General features: G+C 43.5%; 1 protein-coding gene across 2 annotated transcripts; it reads left to right on the top strand.

The window, feature by feature from the left end:
• Window positions 1-1015: 1015 nt before the first annotated feature.
• Window positions 1016-8457, top strand: napab (N-ethylmaleimide-sensitive factor attachment protein, alpha b). Of its 2 annotated transcripts, none has more exons than XM_084951066.1 (11): window positions 1016-1106; window positions 2314-2393; window positions 2489-2605; window positions 4681-4727; window positions 4897-4974; window positions 5108-5163; window positions 5750-5834; window positions 5944-6048; window positions 6141-6209; window positions 6617-6667; window positions 7252-8457. In XM_084951066.1, the coding sequence occupies exons 2-11, from the start codon at window positions 2345-2347 to the stop codon at window positions 7351-7353; spliced, it is 759 nt and encodes a 252-aa protein (XP_084807192.1). In that variant the 5' UTR covers window positions 1016-1106; window positions 2314-2344; the 3' UTR covers window positions 7354-8457. The 2 variants fall into 2 exon arrangements, with proteins under 2 accessions (XP_084807192.1, XP_084807191.1); XM_084951065.1 differs by having other exon boundaries at window positions 1039-1269.
• Window positions 8458-14200: the final 5743 nt, after the last annotated feature.

Genomic DNA, 14200 nt, shown 5'->3' with positions numbered 1-14200 from the left:
ATGTATTTGTTTATTTTTCTAAATAAGCCTTGATTGTCTTGCTGTGTAGTAAAACTGTCAGGTGTGTGTGGGTGTGTGTGTGTGTTTGTGGGGGGAAGAGGGTGGTGTTGCTTTGTGTATGTTGAACTGTTTGATTGTTCTTTGTTAAAACTTTTTAAAAACATATTTAAGAAATCAGTGGTATATGCAAACCATGAGAAGTACCACGTGATATCACTTTAACACTTTACTGTGTTAATAAACATTAACATGTAATGTTACATGCAGTTCTAATGAACTGACTATCCATCCATCGATTTATTCTTAGGCTGATCACAAACCAAGAACCATTGTGCTGGATATTATAGCTTGTGGATGTAACTATTTGTGATTACATATGCATATTTTGTATTCATACTGTATGTTTGAGTTATAGTCAAAAGAGAAAATGAAGGAGGCTATTTAATACATTTTTAGGGTTGTGTTTTACGAATAGAAATTTACTGTTATGACACCACTTAACTTTACAGCAGTCTCTGTACAGCTGTGATGTGTTCTCCTTTACATTACTGGTGATTAGAAATACTAGACGTAGTTAGCTGGTTAGCTGGATAGACTATGGGATAATCCAGATCTAGATTTTCATACCAGCTCATACCAGACAATAAACAGATATTCCAGAACCACTATTGGTAAAAACAAACAAACAAACAAACAAAACCCAGAAGCAATAATGACTGTAAAAAGAAACACATCAAGTACAAAGAGTTCCATATCGGACACAAAAACTACAACATCCTACAAAAATAGACTCGAATCACAAAGACGCATAAAAGTTTAAATACAAAATTAGAATGACTTATTAGCAAAGTTAGAAAAAGGACAGCTCAGTTCACTGAAACAAAGTCAATAACTACACTAAAACCATACGAAGATTAAAATGTAACTTTTTTGTTTTAACTTTTAACGGTTACCAGATATGACTAGTATACTGGATAGCAAAAGAGTACTTGAATGCACCAGCAGCAGAAACAGTAGTGCGTCGGTGCTCCGGTGTCACGTGACAGGGGTGATGGTTACTTTGCGGCTGGTGATGTGACAAGGCAAGCCTGCAGCCACTAGCAGTGGTTAGCGAGTTTGTTGACTTTTACATTTATTCGTTCTCTCTCAGAAACAGACCGATTGCCTGAAAATGGATAACAGCGGAAAAGAAAAGGAAGCAAATGCTTTGATGGCCGAGGCTGAAAAGAAAATGAAATCGTCTCAGTCGTTTTTTGGAGCGTTGTTTGGGTGAGCCTGTCAGCTAGCTAACGTTAACGTTTGGCTAAAGGAGACAGCTATGCGGAAGGTTGGGAGCTGACCACAAGGGTTAAAAGCCAGGACAAAACGATTTTAAATAATTGTCGGTTGCTTTTATAAGTTGTAGTTAGTGTTATGTGGTTATTTTCAAGGCTGTCGTTTAGCATATCTAGCTTATCTCGGCTCGTCGTATATCTGGAAAGCGTTTAGTGTGAAAGATAGCTCGAAATAGTCGGTAGTTGCTCATTTTAGACTCTGCTTTAAGGCCGCTTTCATGCTAGAAATAGCTTCAGTTGAACCCAAAGCTGAATTGTTTAACAATTCAAGATAATTTCACTTAATTGTAAAGGCAGCGCTTCCCCTATAGCGCCGTCTGTTGGGCAATTTTCGGAAGGTCACTCAGTCCAAATCACGTGTCATTCACATTTGTTTACAGCAAAAGAAGAAAACGCACTTGTGATGTAGCGAATGTTCCTGTAAGACTAGCTCTCACTAACCTGGACAACCGGCTTTGCATATAACAACCTAAATGCAGGTTAATTTTTCAGGTTGGATTTTTTTTTTTTTTAAATTATTGTAGCAGGAGCTCACGTGCAAGGTTAAAGGCTACGTGTTATGTATGAGGCTGTACAATCCGCGAGAGGTTTGTGGCGAAAATTTAATTGTCAAGTTAGTTGTGTGTGGGTAATGGGACTGAAATCACAAGCAAAGACAACACTTTTATATTTGTACTTGTATACGGTTTTACAAACCTTTACTCACTATTAAATAGTAACTTAAAGTTTAAAGGATTGCACACTGAATGAAAAATCAGTGAGTGCCGGCTGGGAAAAGGACCGCTATAACTTGTTTCGACCAGTGACTTATAAAAAAAAAAAAAAAGGTAGCTCAAATATTTCGCATGCCAATCGTTGTTCCTCTTCTTCTATGTCATAGGCATTCAGTTGGTGCAATTGTACTATTTAAATTATAACATATCCCATATGCAATGGATGGGTGTCTTATTAAGAAAAAAAAACATGTTTTGTCACATAGTGGCTCCTCAAAGCTGGAAGAAGCCTGTGACATGTTGGTGAGGGCAGCTAACATGTACAAAATGGCCAAGAATTGGTGTGGTAAGATGATTGTCGCATTTCAACACAACAAATGTATTGAATGCCTCTTTCTTTTTTCAGTGATTTTAAAATGCAACAATTTATCTTCTTAATAGCTGCAGGAAATGCATTCTCCCAAGCTGCTCACCTTCACCTGCAGATGCAGAGCAAACATGATGCAGCAACCAACTTCATAGATGCTGGAAATGCCTTCAAAAAAGCAGATCCACAAGGTAAACTTTATACATCACTTTGGGGTATATAATATAGATTAAGTACACTTGTAAGTTTTACATATTTTCATATAAAAGCTTTCAGTAATAAAAGTGAAAGTGGTTTAAAATTGTTATTAAATATTTTATTTACTTTATTAAATCTTTAACTTCATACAAATGCTATAAACAGTCAAATTCCTGATTAGTGAGAGCATGCGTTGACCCTGTTTCAGGTACTCTTTGAGTACTTCAGTACTGTTGAGGTTTCTTTCCTTCTGCTCCACGTGTCCTTCCATAAACTGAGGTGTCTGATGAGTCATTTGATTATTATGATATTACTCATCGAGTTTAAGCTGCTTCACCTGACAAACCCTGCAGGACTGGCTGCAGATAAGGGAGTAATCATGTCAGGAGAATGATAATTTTGATAAATCCTAATTTGATTTAAGTATTTAATGAGCACCCATCTAGCTGCTGTTTATTTATCACATGACAGCTGCACATAAGCTCTGCATCAATAAAAGAAAAGCGGAAAAGAATTTGAGTAAAAAATTTTCTTTTTTTTTTTTTTTAATTAAAGTTGATTGTAATCTCATTATTTCATTTTAGCTGCTATGATTTAGAGATATTAAAAGAGTGCCATCATGTGGCATTAAAAACTTGATGTACGATACTTCATAGTTGTGAGTAGTGCAGTGAGTTTGTCTGTAAGCCTTTTAATGAGACTTAAATATCTGCATTCTAAAGTTTTCCTTGTGTTTTGATGCAAAGTTTTGTACTGCTGAAAACAAGGTATTATGAAAGTGCAGACATTAATTAATATTAATAATAATAATTCAGTGTCCTATCTAACAACCCACAGGGCAGTGGCTAAGAGTTTAATTAAAAAAGTTTTTTATTTTTAACTATTAATGCAGTTTCATTAACACAGTGTTGTATATTATTTCACTTTAAGTCTGAAAAATGTTACAAAAGCCATGAAATAAATATGGTCTAGTACACCCCATTCCCCCATTTAGACTCTCCCTGTTACTGCAGATTTTTCTCCATGTAAAACAAACGGCAGTGGATGGAGCAGCTACAAAGTTTGCTTTTCTTCATGTCACAGTTTGTTAATCAGGTGCTCTGATTAAGGACTCTTTCCAGACATTTTCCAGTAAAGGTTTTAATGTCGATTACTGGAACAGCGCTTCTGTTTTGGATACTAGAAACACATTTTCTTTGACTCCACCTGAGAGCTCATCATCTCTGTAATGATGCTGCCTCTTTCTTTTTCGCAGTGTGTGAACAGAGTCCGGCTCCACGTTAAACTGTGCTAGCATCAGTGCTGCTGTTGTGTTGTCAGTCTTTTTGTCATAAAACTGGGGACTGCGTAGGTTTAGTGTTAAATTTCATATTCACTCTGCCCCTAAATACATATGTATTGCAGGTCTGTTTTTAGTCGCAAATGTGGGTGAAACACTCGTGTTCACGTTTACATGGTGACGAATAGAGCTGTACATTAAATGAGGCGTTGAAATTGTTGAATTTGTACTAAGGATTTTTATTTATTTATTTTTTCAATCAAGTTATTCGAATTACCCAGTGAATCGTTTCGGTCCTGCATCATAGTACACATTTCATAGCCCATCTTGTTCCTGTGTGGGATTGTTGTCATTGGGTAGAATGAATTTGGGCAGAATCGGACAACTTCCTGATAGTATTGGGTGATGGATAAGGATCTGAAAAAAAAAAAAAAACCCTAAATGTTTTCTGTGGTACTCAACAAAGACCACTAAGGGCATCCTGATTGATCCTAGTAAAGGCCACAAACTAAAGCATATCGGTCTTGTAATGAACCTGTACATTATAGTTATTAATTGGGAATGTGAACAAATACACTGGAGAAGAGTCCAAATAAAAAATTTCATTTTACAGTGGGATCCTTCTATATTTACTCACACCTTGAACCTTTATCTAGCTTCTAATTTGTTGAATTTTGTTGTATTTTATTATGTAGTATATATTTTGGGGGTTTTTTTTTGCTAACATTGGTTCACTGAATAATTGTAAAATTTTTCTGAAAATAATTCTTTGAATATATTTCTCAACAGAGGCAATTAACTGCCTAAACCGAGCTATTGAGATTTACACGGATATGGTGAGTTTCTTTTCAGTTTCATTTCTAAAGAGCATCTTTAAGGAAATCAGATGCAAAACATAAAGGGTAGCTCATATTTCTCGCTTTCTCTCACTCTCTCTCTTTTTTTTTTTTTTTTTTTTTTTTTACTTTTTCCAAAAAAAATTATAATAAAAAAATCATATTTTAGGGGCGTTTCACCATTGCAGCCAAACACCATATCAGCATTGCTGAAATATATGAAACAGAGCTTGTGGACGTTGACAAGGTTGGGTTAAAAACTGTTTCTTCTTGCCTTTTATTTAAATCCTTATTACGTTTACTTTTTATTAATTGTCAAACAACAGTATAGTAAGCTCTGTTTACAATTCATGTATACGTTTGTGTAATTTCTTTTCCAGGCCATTGCTCATTATGAACAGGCAGCAGATTACTACAGAGGTGAAGAATCCACCAGGTAACTATTTTAAATAAGCACTGTTATCTTTTGCCTTTTAGGGAAGTAAAGAATGTAAATGTGTAAAGACACTATGCTGGCTGCTCATGTGCATCTGTACTAAAATTCCCTATTACTTTCATATAGCAAGTAGCTCATGCATCAGACTGCTCTAAATACTCTGTTTCAGACTTTAGTTTTTTTCCAATATTTGGCTCTGTGTGACGTCAACAAGAGCAAACATTTTTAATCTGGTCATATTTGACACACAGCTCCATCCACCCACCCGTTCGTCAAACTTTCCGTTCAGGAGTGGCAATCCATCAAAAGGAAGTTGGTCTAAAACTGCCCATTGTAGACGATTAAAAAAAGCACTAGTGCCCAGTATAAGATAATTAAGAATGAACTATGAATCATGTAAAGCTATTCTAATGGAGTCCAAGAATTAAAGTATGGAACTGCAAATGAGCACATGAGGTGCTATCTAAAATTTCTGATACATTAATATTATGTCTTGTTTTACAGCTGTAGCGTTACTTTTCAATTTAGGACCCTCGATTTCAGTTAATGTGTGGTCTGACATATTGCTGGATTTTTCCTTTTAAAGTTCAGCAAACAAGTGCCTTCTGAAAGTAGCAACCTACGCAGCTCAGCTGGAGCAGTACCAAAAAGCTATTGAGATCTACGAACAGGTGAGTTAATGCCACCCAGCAGCTTTTATTTCAACGTTTTATCCCTCCGGGAGCTTTAGTTGGAAAGTAAAGATAAATTGTGCTTTTTGATTTATTCATTTATTTTTAGGTTGGAACCCATGCAATGGACAGTACGCTCCTGAAATACAGTGCCAAGGATCACTTTTTCAAAGCTGCGCTTTGTCACTTTTGCGTAGACCATCTTAATGCAAAAGTAAGCCATTACATACAACTCTTATCTGCTGATAATATGCAGACACTGTAATACAAGCCTTTGATTTTAATAATCTCCCTGCCTTTTCCCAGCTTGCTGTGCAGAAGTATGAAGAAATGTTTCCCGCCTTTTCAGACTCGAGAGAGTGCAAGCTGTTGAAGGTAGGCTTTGATGTAATTTTGGGACTAAATCGCTCATCAAGACACATCCAGTAATCATGAAGACTTGGAGTGCCGTTTAACATAAGAGACTGTTTTCCATCTATTTCCACTATTGTGCTTGTTTTTGTTTTCCTGTTCTCTTTCTCTCTATTAAACTCGTGTTAATCACATGTGATTGACCTGGGTTTAATATACATGCTAATGTTGAAAACATAACTGGACTATAACCTTGAAATTGAATTGAAACCTATTTGGTTTGGTTAAATTCAGTTAAATCTTGTTTTTAGTCATCTGGGTTGAATAAGTAAAGTAAGCCCTGTCTGTGCTTGAAAAGTGTTTTCAAGTGGGTTGATTCTTTTTTTTTTTGTCTGTTTGTTTTTTGTTTGTTTTCCTTTTTCCCAACTTAGAAACTTCTAGATGCCTGGGAAGAGCAGAATGTGGATGCCTATACTGATGCAGTGAGTAAACAGTTGCTTTTTTAGCAAAAATGTAGACTTTACGTCTGTCTTGTTTTTTGTTTTTTGTAGTCTTTTCTGTTCATGATTTTGTGATCCAAACTGTTGAAATTGGATTGCATAATGAGAGTGGTTTATGCATTCATTGAAGCCATTTCCCCCCAAAAATCTACTGGAGTCCGGCAGTAATATTATAGCGATGGAAATGAGAATAGTAGGTCAGATTTTTCTGTATGTGTCCCATGACTGAAATATCGATTTGCATCAGTACCTTACAATATCACTACATAGTGATCAAATCAAGTGTTATTAGAACAGTCCTCTGACAGTAAATAGTTGCTGTTATGTATAGAATTGGAGGTGGAAAAATGAATTGAATCCATTTGCAGTAAGGCTGAAACTAGATGAATTGTGGAACAAGTGAAACGCTGTGAAAACTTTTCAGATGTCTGTATCTGAAAGATTGCTTTCTTAATCCAAACTTTTGAAGCCTCAACAGGTACATTTATGCAGTTGAAAAAAAATTACTTCATTTTAGTATTGTTTAATAGCAACTGGATTAAAAGTGTTAATACTTACTTTCTCAGGTGAAGGAATTTGACACCATTTCTCGGTTGGACCAGTGGCTCACCACCATGCTTCTCCGTATCAAGAAAACCATACAGGATGAGGAGAGTGACCTTCGCTGACTTGCCTCCTGTTATTCTTTAAGCCCTAAAAAAATGACTTGCATCCTTGTTTTTTTGCCTTGAGCCTCTCACTTCCATTTAGCAGCATTGTTAATTGTTTGACCATTAGCCCTTGTATTCACAGATACCATTTCTTTCCTGCAGTATTCTCTCAAATTCAATACAGTACTCCAAAACTGATGGTCCTTTTAGGTATGAACACTACCCTTCTGAGTGCAGGCTTCACACAGTATGTAAATTGTATATTATTATGAATCAGGTATTGGCCCAGAAATAGTTCAGCTGTTCATAATTGGGCTGCAATACCAAAAACTCATACCAGCACAATTGTATAATAAAGGTTTTATTTTTATCTTCATTTCAATGAGAACAAATGAGAGGACACAAACTCACTAACACTTCGAGCAACTATATATATCTATATATATTTCTAAAATGTGCTTTAGAATAAACTAACCAAAATGCCAATATTGATAAAGGCACTCAAATTTGCTTTGGTGATTTTGAATGCATATGTGTACTATTTTGACAAAGGAGAGCGCCTCTAATTAAACAGTGCTTGATCTCAGCTGCAGAGGCCAAGAGTGTCTGTCTGAGGTTTTTCCATTGAATATATACCCCCTCTGCCTTATGATGCAAATTTCTCAGGATTTGGACTTGATTTGATGAAGATTTATAAAACATGCTTTTATAAGCACAAGTAATTAATTTGCTAATTGTTGTCATCACTTCCATTAAAAGTGCTTTTATTCCATAAAAGGTGATAGATGCCCTTCACCTCTGTGAACATTTGCATGGTTTGGAATACATGAGAAATGTGAAACAGCTGTTTTCCATCTGTGTAGGAGTGTAAGTGTGTGTGTGTTTTGTTTTGTTTTCCTTTCTTAATCTTTGATTTGTGTTTTCTTGTCTTAAGTAACCAGGCTGAAAAAATAAACAGTTTTTAACGCCTGCAGAGATGCAATACATATTTGGGAAAAAAAAGAGCTTTACTGATCTGAACACTGTGCTCATGTACCCTGATGATTTTGTCAGTGAACAATTAGTCTTAAATAATTTGTGATGTTTCCTGTCAAACGTTTAAATAAACCTGTCTCAATAGCGCATCGTGGGCGTGATTTCCACCTTTGGGAAGGCTGCACCTGTGTGAAGTGGCATTTCTCGCTTTCTGTTGAAACGCGAAATAAGGTTTTGCGCTCCGGATTAGTTTTCGATACCCGAGGACACTTGGAAACTATTTTGAATTTTCCTCTTGCTTTACAGTAATCGGATTATTATTATTTTCTTCACTTTAGATGCAACTCATTTGTTATCGGTTTGACTTTTTAAAATGTTTTTTTTTATCTTCCGCTCAGGTGTAAAAAGTCAGTGCAAACCCTATCGAGAAAGTAAGAATAAAAAGAAGTCCACCTGATTTTGATTTGTTTGCGTCCTCCCCCCCAACCCCTCGAGACGTTTCTGTTATTTGTTTTTTGGCTTCTAATTAAACACCAGAGAACAAAGGTGTTCCCAGGTGTATCTCAGCAGGCTCCAGCTGCACGTGAATGGCCGTGCAAGCCCAAATTAATTCTTTCATGTACATTCTTCTTTCAAATACATATTTTGCGACATTAAAAATACTATATTGTGGAGGTAAGCATCAACGACACAGAGCTCTCAGTTCTCACTCCTTTATTCGTCTCCAACATAAACTGCGCATATCGCGCCACAAAACACAGGAACACACTTCCTATACACTGGGTGTGAGTGGAGACCTCTAGTGGTCCACCACACATGTCCCCCCCCCCCCCCCCCCCGAACACCCAGCAGAACTAGTCCAGGACCCGGGGCTTAAGCAAACGGCCGGAACGGCTGAACCGGGGGGGTGGGGAACTGACAGAGGGCAACCCAGCCCGGGAGCGAGGCTGGCACTGGCGGTCAGAAAAAGCTGCAGACGACTCGGACTCGGTTGATTTTGGGTCGCTCCTGGGGGAAAAAACAGAATCCATCAGCCCGGTGGCAGGTGGGCGGCCGCGGCGAGGGGCCTGGGCCGGGACCACCTGATCCTCCTGCATAACATGTGCAGGCTTAAGTCTGTCAACAGAGACAACCTCCTGCCGACCGCCAAAGTCCAAAATGAAATGTTTGTCGCCTGGTTTAAGAACCCTGTATGGCCCGTCATATGGTGGACGCAGCGGAGTCCTATGGGCATCGTGCCTGACGAAAACGACGAGTCCAACGAACTCGGAACAAAAGTGTCAGGCAGGCAGTGGTGCACAGGAACAGGAAATGAGTCTCTTGGGGGGCGAAAAGGCAACAAAGAGGTATCGAAACATGGGGGAGGGCTCTCAGGTAAGAATTCCCCGGGGACCCGGAGAGGCTGGCCGAGGACCAGTTCAGCCGGGAAACCCCGAGGTCTTCTTTAACCGCGCTACGCAATCCCAGCAAAACCCACGGAAGACGGTCGACCCAGTCGCCACTTGTTAAGGAAGCCCGGAGCGCGGCCTTAAGCGACTGGTGAAACCGTTCGCACATCCCATTAGCTTGCGGGTGGTATGCTGTGGTGCGGTGGACCTTGACCCCCAGGCCGTCAGCCATAGCAGACCAAAGCTCAGAAACAAACTGGGGGCCCCTGTCCGAGGTAATGTCAGCAGGGGGACCGAAACGTGAAACCCAGTTGACAAAAATGCCCTGGCCACCGTCACCGCTGCCGTGGACGCCAGGGGTACCGCCTCCGGCCACCTGGTCGTGCGGTCCACCACAGTCAAAAGGTGCGTGAAACCCTGTGACTGCGGCAAGGGACCAACCAGGTCCACATGAACGTGATCGAAACGCCTACCCGGGACACGGAAAGGTTCAAGGGGTGCCTGTGTGTGCCGGTGGATTTTCGAGCGTTGGCATGGGATACAAACCGCCGCCCATTCTTACACCGCCTTGCGAATGCCCGGCCAAACAAACCTGGCGCTGACCAGCTTGACCGAGGCCCGGACGCCGGGATGAGAGAGGGCATGCACCGAGTCAAAAACACGACGACGCCACGAAACGGGAACCACCGGGCGGGGGCGGCCGGTGGAAACGTCGCAAAGAAGGTGCGGACCACCGTCCCACACCGGGGTGTCCTCCAGCACGAGGCCCGTTTTTGTTGACCGAAGGGCAAGGACATCCGGGTCAGCACGTTGCTCGGCGGCCATGGCAGCGTAGTCGACGTCTTAAACACCAAAAAGACCAAGGAGATCATTGTAGATTTCCGGAGGAAGGGTCATAACAACCATCTGCCTCTCTTCATTGGCAGTGAGGCGGTGGAGAGGGTGAGTAGTTTTAAATTCTTGGGGGTAACTGTGACCGAGGACCTGTCCTGGGGCAACCATATCACCTCAGTTGCACGGAAGGCCCAACAGCGCCTCTACTACCTGAGGAGACTGCGGAGCGCACACATTCCCAGATCTCTGATGTTGAACTTCTACAACTGTGCCATCAGCAGTGTTCTGACGTATGGATTTCTAGTGTGGTTCCCCAGCTGCACCAAGGCCGATCAGCAAGCACTCCAGCGGGTGGTGAAAGAAGCTGGCAGAATTATTGGAACAAGTCTGCCAGAGATTAGTAATATCTTCCCCACTCGCTGTCTGAGGAGGGTGCATAGTATCCTGCGGGACCAACATCACCCTGCGCGCCACCTTTTCCACCTGCTGCCCTCAGGGAGAAGGTACAGGTCTATACAGGCCAGAACATCCAGATTGGCCAACAGCCTGTATCCACAGGCTGTGAGGCTTCTGAACTCTCTGCCCCCCTCTCACGGACAATAACCATATCCAACTCTTTAATAGCACTGAACTGGTCTGCATTGGTGCATCATATCTTTATTCTCTTTCCCCCTCCTGCCCCCCCCCCCTCTTTCTTAAATAGATAACTATCATATCTGACATCATATCTCACAGTACAATAATAATATTGTATGGGTTGCATTGTTGTACTTTGTCATGTTTCTCAGGTCTTTGTCTGAATTTCTTATGAACATTACTTGTCATGTTCTCATGTTGTTGCTAAGGATTGTCTTATTGCACTGGAGTCACACTGGGTTAAATATTTACACTTGGGTTTTAAGGGGTATTTATTATTTTCTTTATTATTGTATTTATGGGTTGTACGGAAGCTCCAAACGCAATTTCATTGTTCTCTGACAATGACAATAAATACTTATCTATCTATACACCGGAGAAACCAACACACGTGAGAGACAGTCAGCGACGTGATTGGACATACCAGCCACATGCTGAATGTCTGTGGTAAACTCTGAAACGGCCGCCAACTGGCGCTGCTGGCGTGCGCTCCATGGGTCAGAGACCTTGGACATCGCAAACGTCAAAGGTTTGTGGTCAACGTACGCAGTAAAGTTGCGACCCTCGAGGAAAAAACGATGTCGTGTCGCGAGGTGCAGGGCCAGCAACTCCCTGTCAAAAACACTGTACTTGCGTTCAGCATCCCGGAGCGTACGACTGAAAAAGGCGAGCGGTTGCCAGAGACCTGAAACCCACTGTTCCAACACCCCACCCACTGCCACGTCGGACACGTCGGTGGTCAACGCGATCTCTGCCGACGGAAGCGGGTGGGCCAGCAGGGCGGCGTCAGCCAGCGCAGACTTGGCTGCGGAAAACGCATGGACGCGTTCCGGCAGCCAGTCAACCGGATCTTTGGCCGTTTTACCTTTTAAGGCAGCATAGAGCGGCTGTAGCAGGTGGGCAGCTCTGGGGAGAAAGCGGTTGTAAAAATTTATCATCCCCAAGAACTCCTGCAACGCTTTAACCGACGTGGGACGCGGAAAAGCCGAAACGGCCTGCACTCTGTCGGGCAACGGAACCACACCTCCAGCGGAAATGCGGTGCAGGAGGAAATCCAGAACAGGCAACCCAAACTGGCACTTGGAAGGGTTGATGATCAGGCCGTGCGCTCCCAAACGCTGGAAAACCTGGCGCAGATGGGACTCGTGCTGGCTCGCTGAGCAGCTGGCCACCAATATATCGTCCAGATAAACAAAAACGAACGGCAGCCCACGCAAAACGGAGTCCATCAGCCGCTGAAAGGTCTGGGCGGCACCTTTCAGGCCAAACGGCATGCGCAAAAACTCGAACAAGCCGAAGGGGGTAATGACAGCGGTTTTAGGAACGTCTTCGGCGCGCACGGGAACTTGGTGATACCCCCGCACCAAGTCAATTTTAGAAAAAAATCGACGTTCCGGCGAGATTGGCAGAAAAATCCTGAATGTGGGGGATGGGGTAACGGTCATTCTCCGTGGCATTATTTAAACGGCGGAAATCTCCGCATGGCCGCCACCGACCGTCCGATTTGGGCACCATGTGAAGCGGAGAGGCCCATGCACTGTTCGAACGCTGTACAATGCCAAGGCGCTCCATGGCTGCAAACTCTTCCCGAGCGACGGACAGTTTCGCGGGGTCGAGGCGGCGCGCGCGCGCTAACACCGGGGGCCCGACCGTGGGAATATAATGCTCAACCCCATGCTTCATTACCGTGCTAGAGAAATTAGGGACAGACAGCGATGGAAACTCTAAAAGCAAACGCTGAAAAGCATCCCCGGAGGTCACTACATTAGCCCGAATCAGGGGCTCGGCGGCCCGAGTAAAACAGGGTAGCGAAGAAAACGAGAGAGCATCGATTAAACGTCTGTTAGCAACATCGACAAGCAGTCCATGAGCACACAGGAAATCAGCACCTAAAATAGGTACAGAGCTAGCGGCAACAACAAAGTTCCACTGGAAATCCCGGCCATGAAAACAAACAGTCACCAACCTTTCCCCAAACGTTTTGATGGGAGAGCCATTAGCTGCAATGAGCTGCGGCCCACAGTTCGCTGCTAGTCCGTCGGCAGCGGTAGGGGGAAGGAGGCTCTTCTGGGAGCCGGAGTCCACGAGAAAACGTCTCCCGGAGCGCGAGTCCTCTATGAAGAGCAGCCTTTCTGTATTGCCAGCGGTCGCGGCTGCTACGGCGCGCTGGCGGGTCCGTTTCCCTGGGCCGTGACAGCGCAAGGCGGCAGGCAGCGACGCGCTCTGTCGCCAAAACGCTGATGGTAGAAACAGATGCTCTTTCCGCGGTGCCGGCGTGTAGCAATCCCTGCCGTCAGCAAGGGGGCGGATGCTCCGGGGGAGGCAGGTGGAGGCGTGGAAGGTGCAGCCGGCGAGTCTGTAGCCAGGGCGTGAACGTCGAAAGTGCGGCTAGCCAGGAGAATGCGATCCGCTTCTTCAGCCAGGGAGCGATAATCCTTCGCAGGCAGAAGCGGGGAGTTTGCGAGGACAGCTCTCACGGCGGCCGGTAGTTGGCGGAGGAAGAGGTGGGCGAAGAGGAAACCACCGTCATCCGGCCCGAGCAACGATAGCATGTTCTCCATGAGCTCGAGCGCGGTACCGCCACCCAACCCTGACAGGTTGAGGAGCTTTTCGGCTCGTTCAGCGTCGGAGAGGGCATAGCGCCGAAGAAGCAGCTCCTTGAGGGCGGCGTATTTCCCTTGGGCGGGTGGGTCCCGGAGGAGCGTCATCGCGCGACGGGTGGCCAGCGGGTCGAGCGAGGCCACCACATGGTGATACTTCGTGTCGTCAGCCGAGATGCCGCGAAAGGCGAACTGAGCCTCCACGTGTACAAACCATGACGGGGGGTCATGGAGCCAAAAGTCCGGCAGTTTCAGCGCCACAGCGAACGTAGCTGCAACAGGAGGCGGAGGTCCGGCGGCCGCTGATGCATCCATAGCGGAGTCTGCGTTATCTGCGGCCCGTTGCATGCTCGAGTCAGGGGTCACCAATGTGGAGGTAAGCATCAACGACACAGAGCTCTCAGTTCTCACTCCTTCTTTATTCGTCTCCAA

The sequence above is a fragment of the Perissodus microlepis genome, chromosome 14 (genome assembly GCF_051167445.1).
Source record: "Perissodus microlepis isolate ML-2025 ecotype Zambia chromosome 14, ASM5116744v1, whole genome shotgun sequence".
NCBI classification, from domain to species: Eukaryota; Metazoa; Chordata; class Actinopteri; order Cichliformes; family Cichlidae; genus Perissodus; species Perissodus microlepis.
The sequence above is the reverse complement of the archived record's forward strand: the minus strand, read 5'-3'. Positions and strand labels throughout refer to the sequence as shown.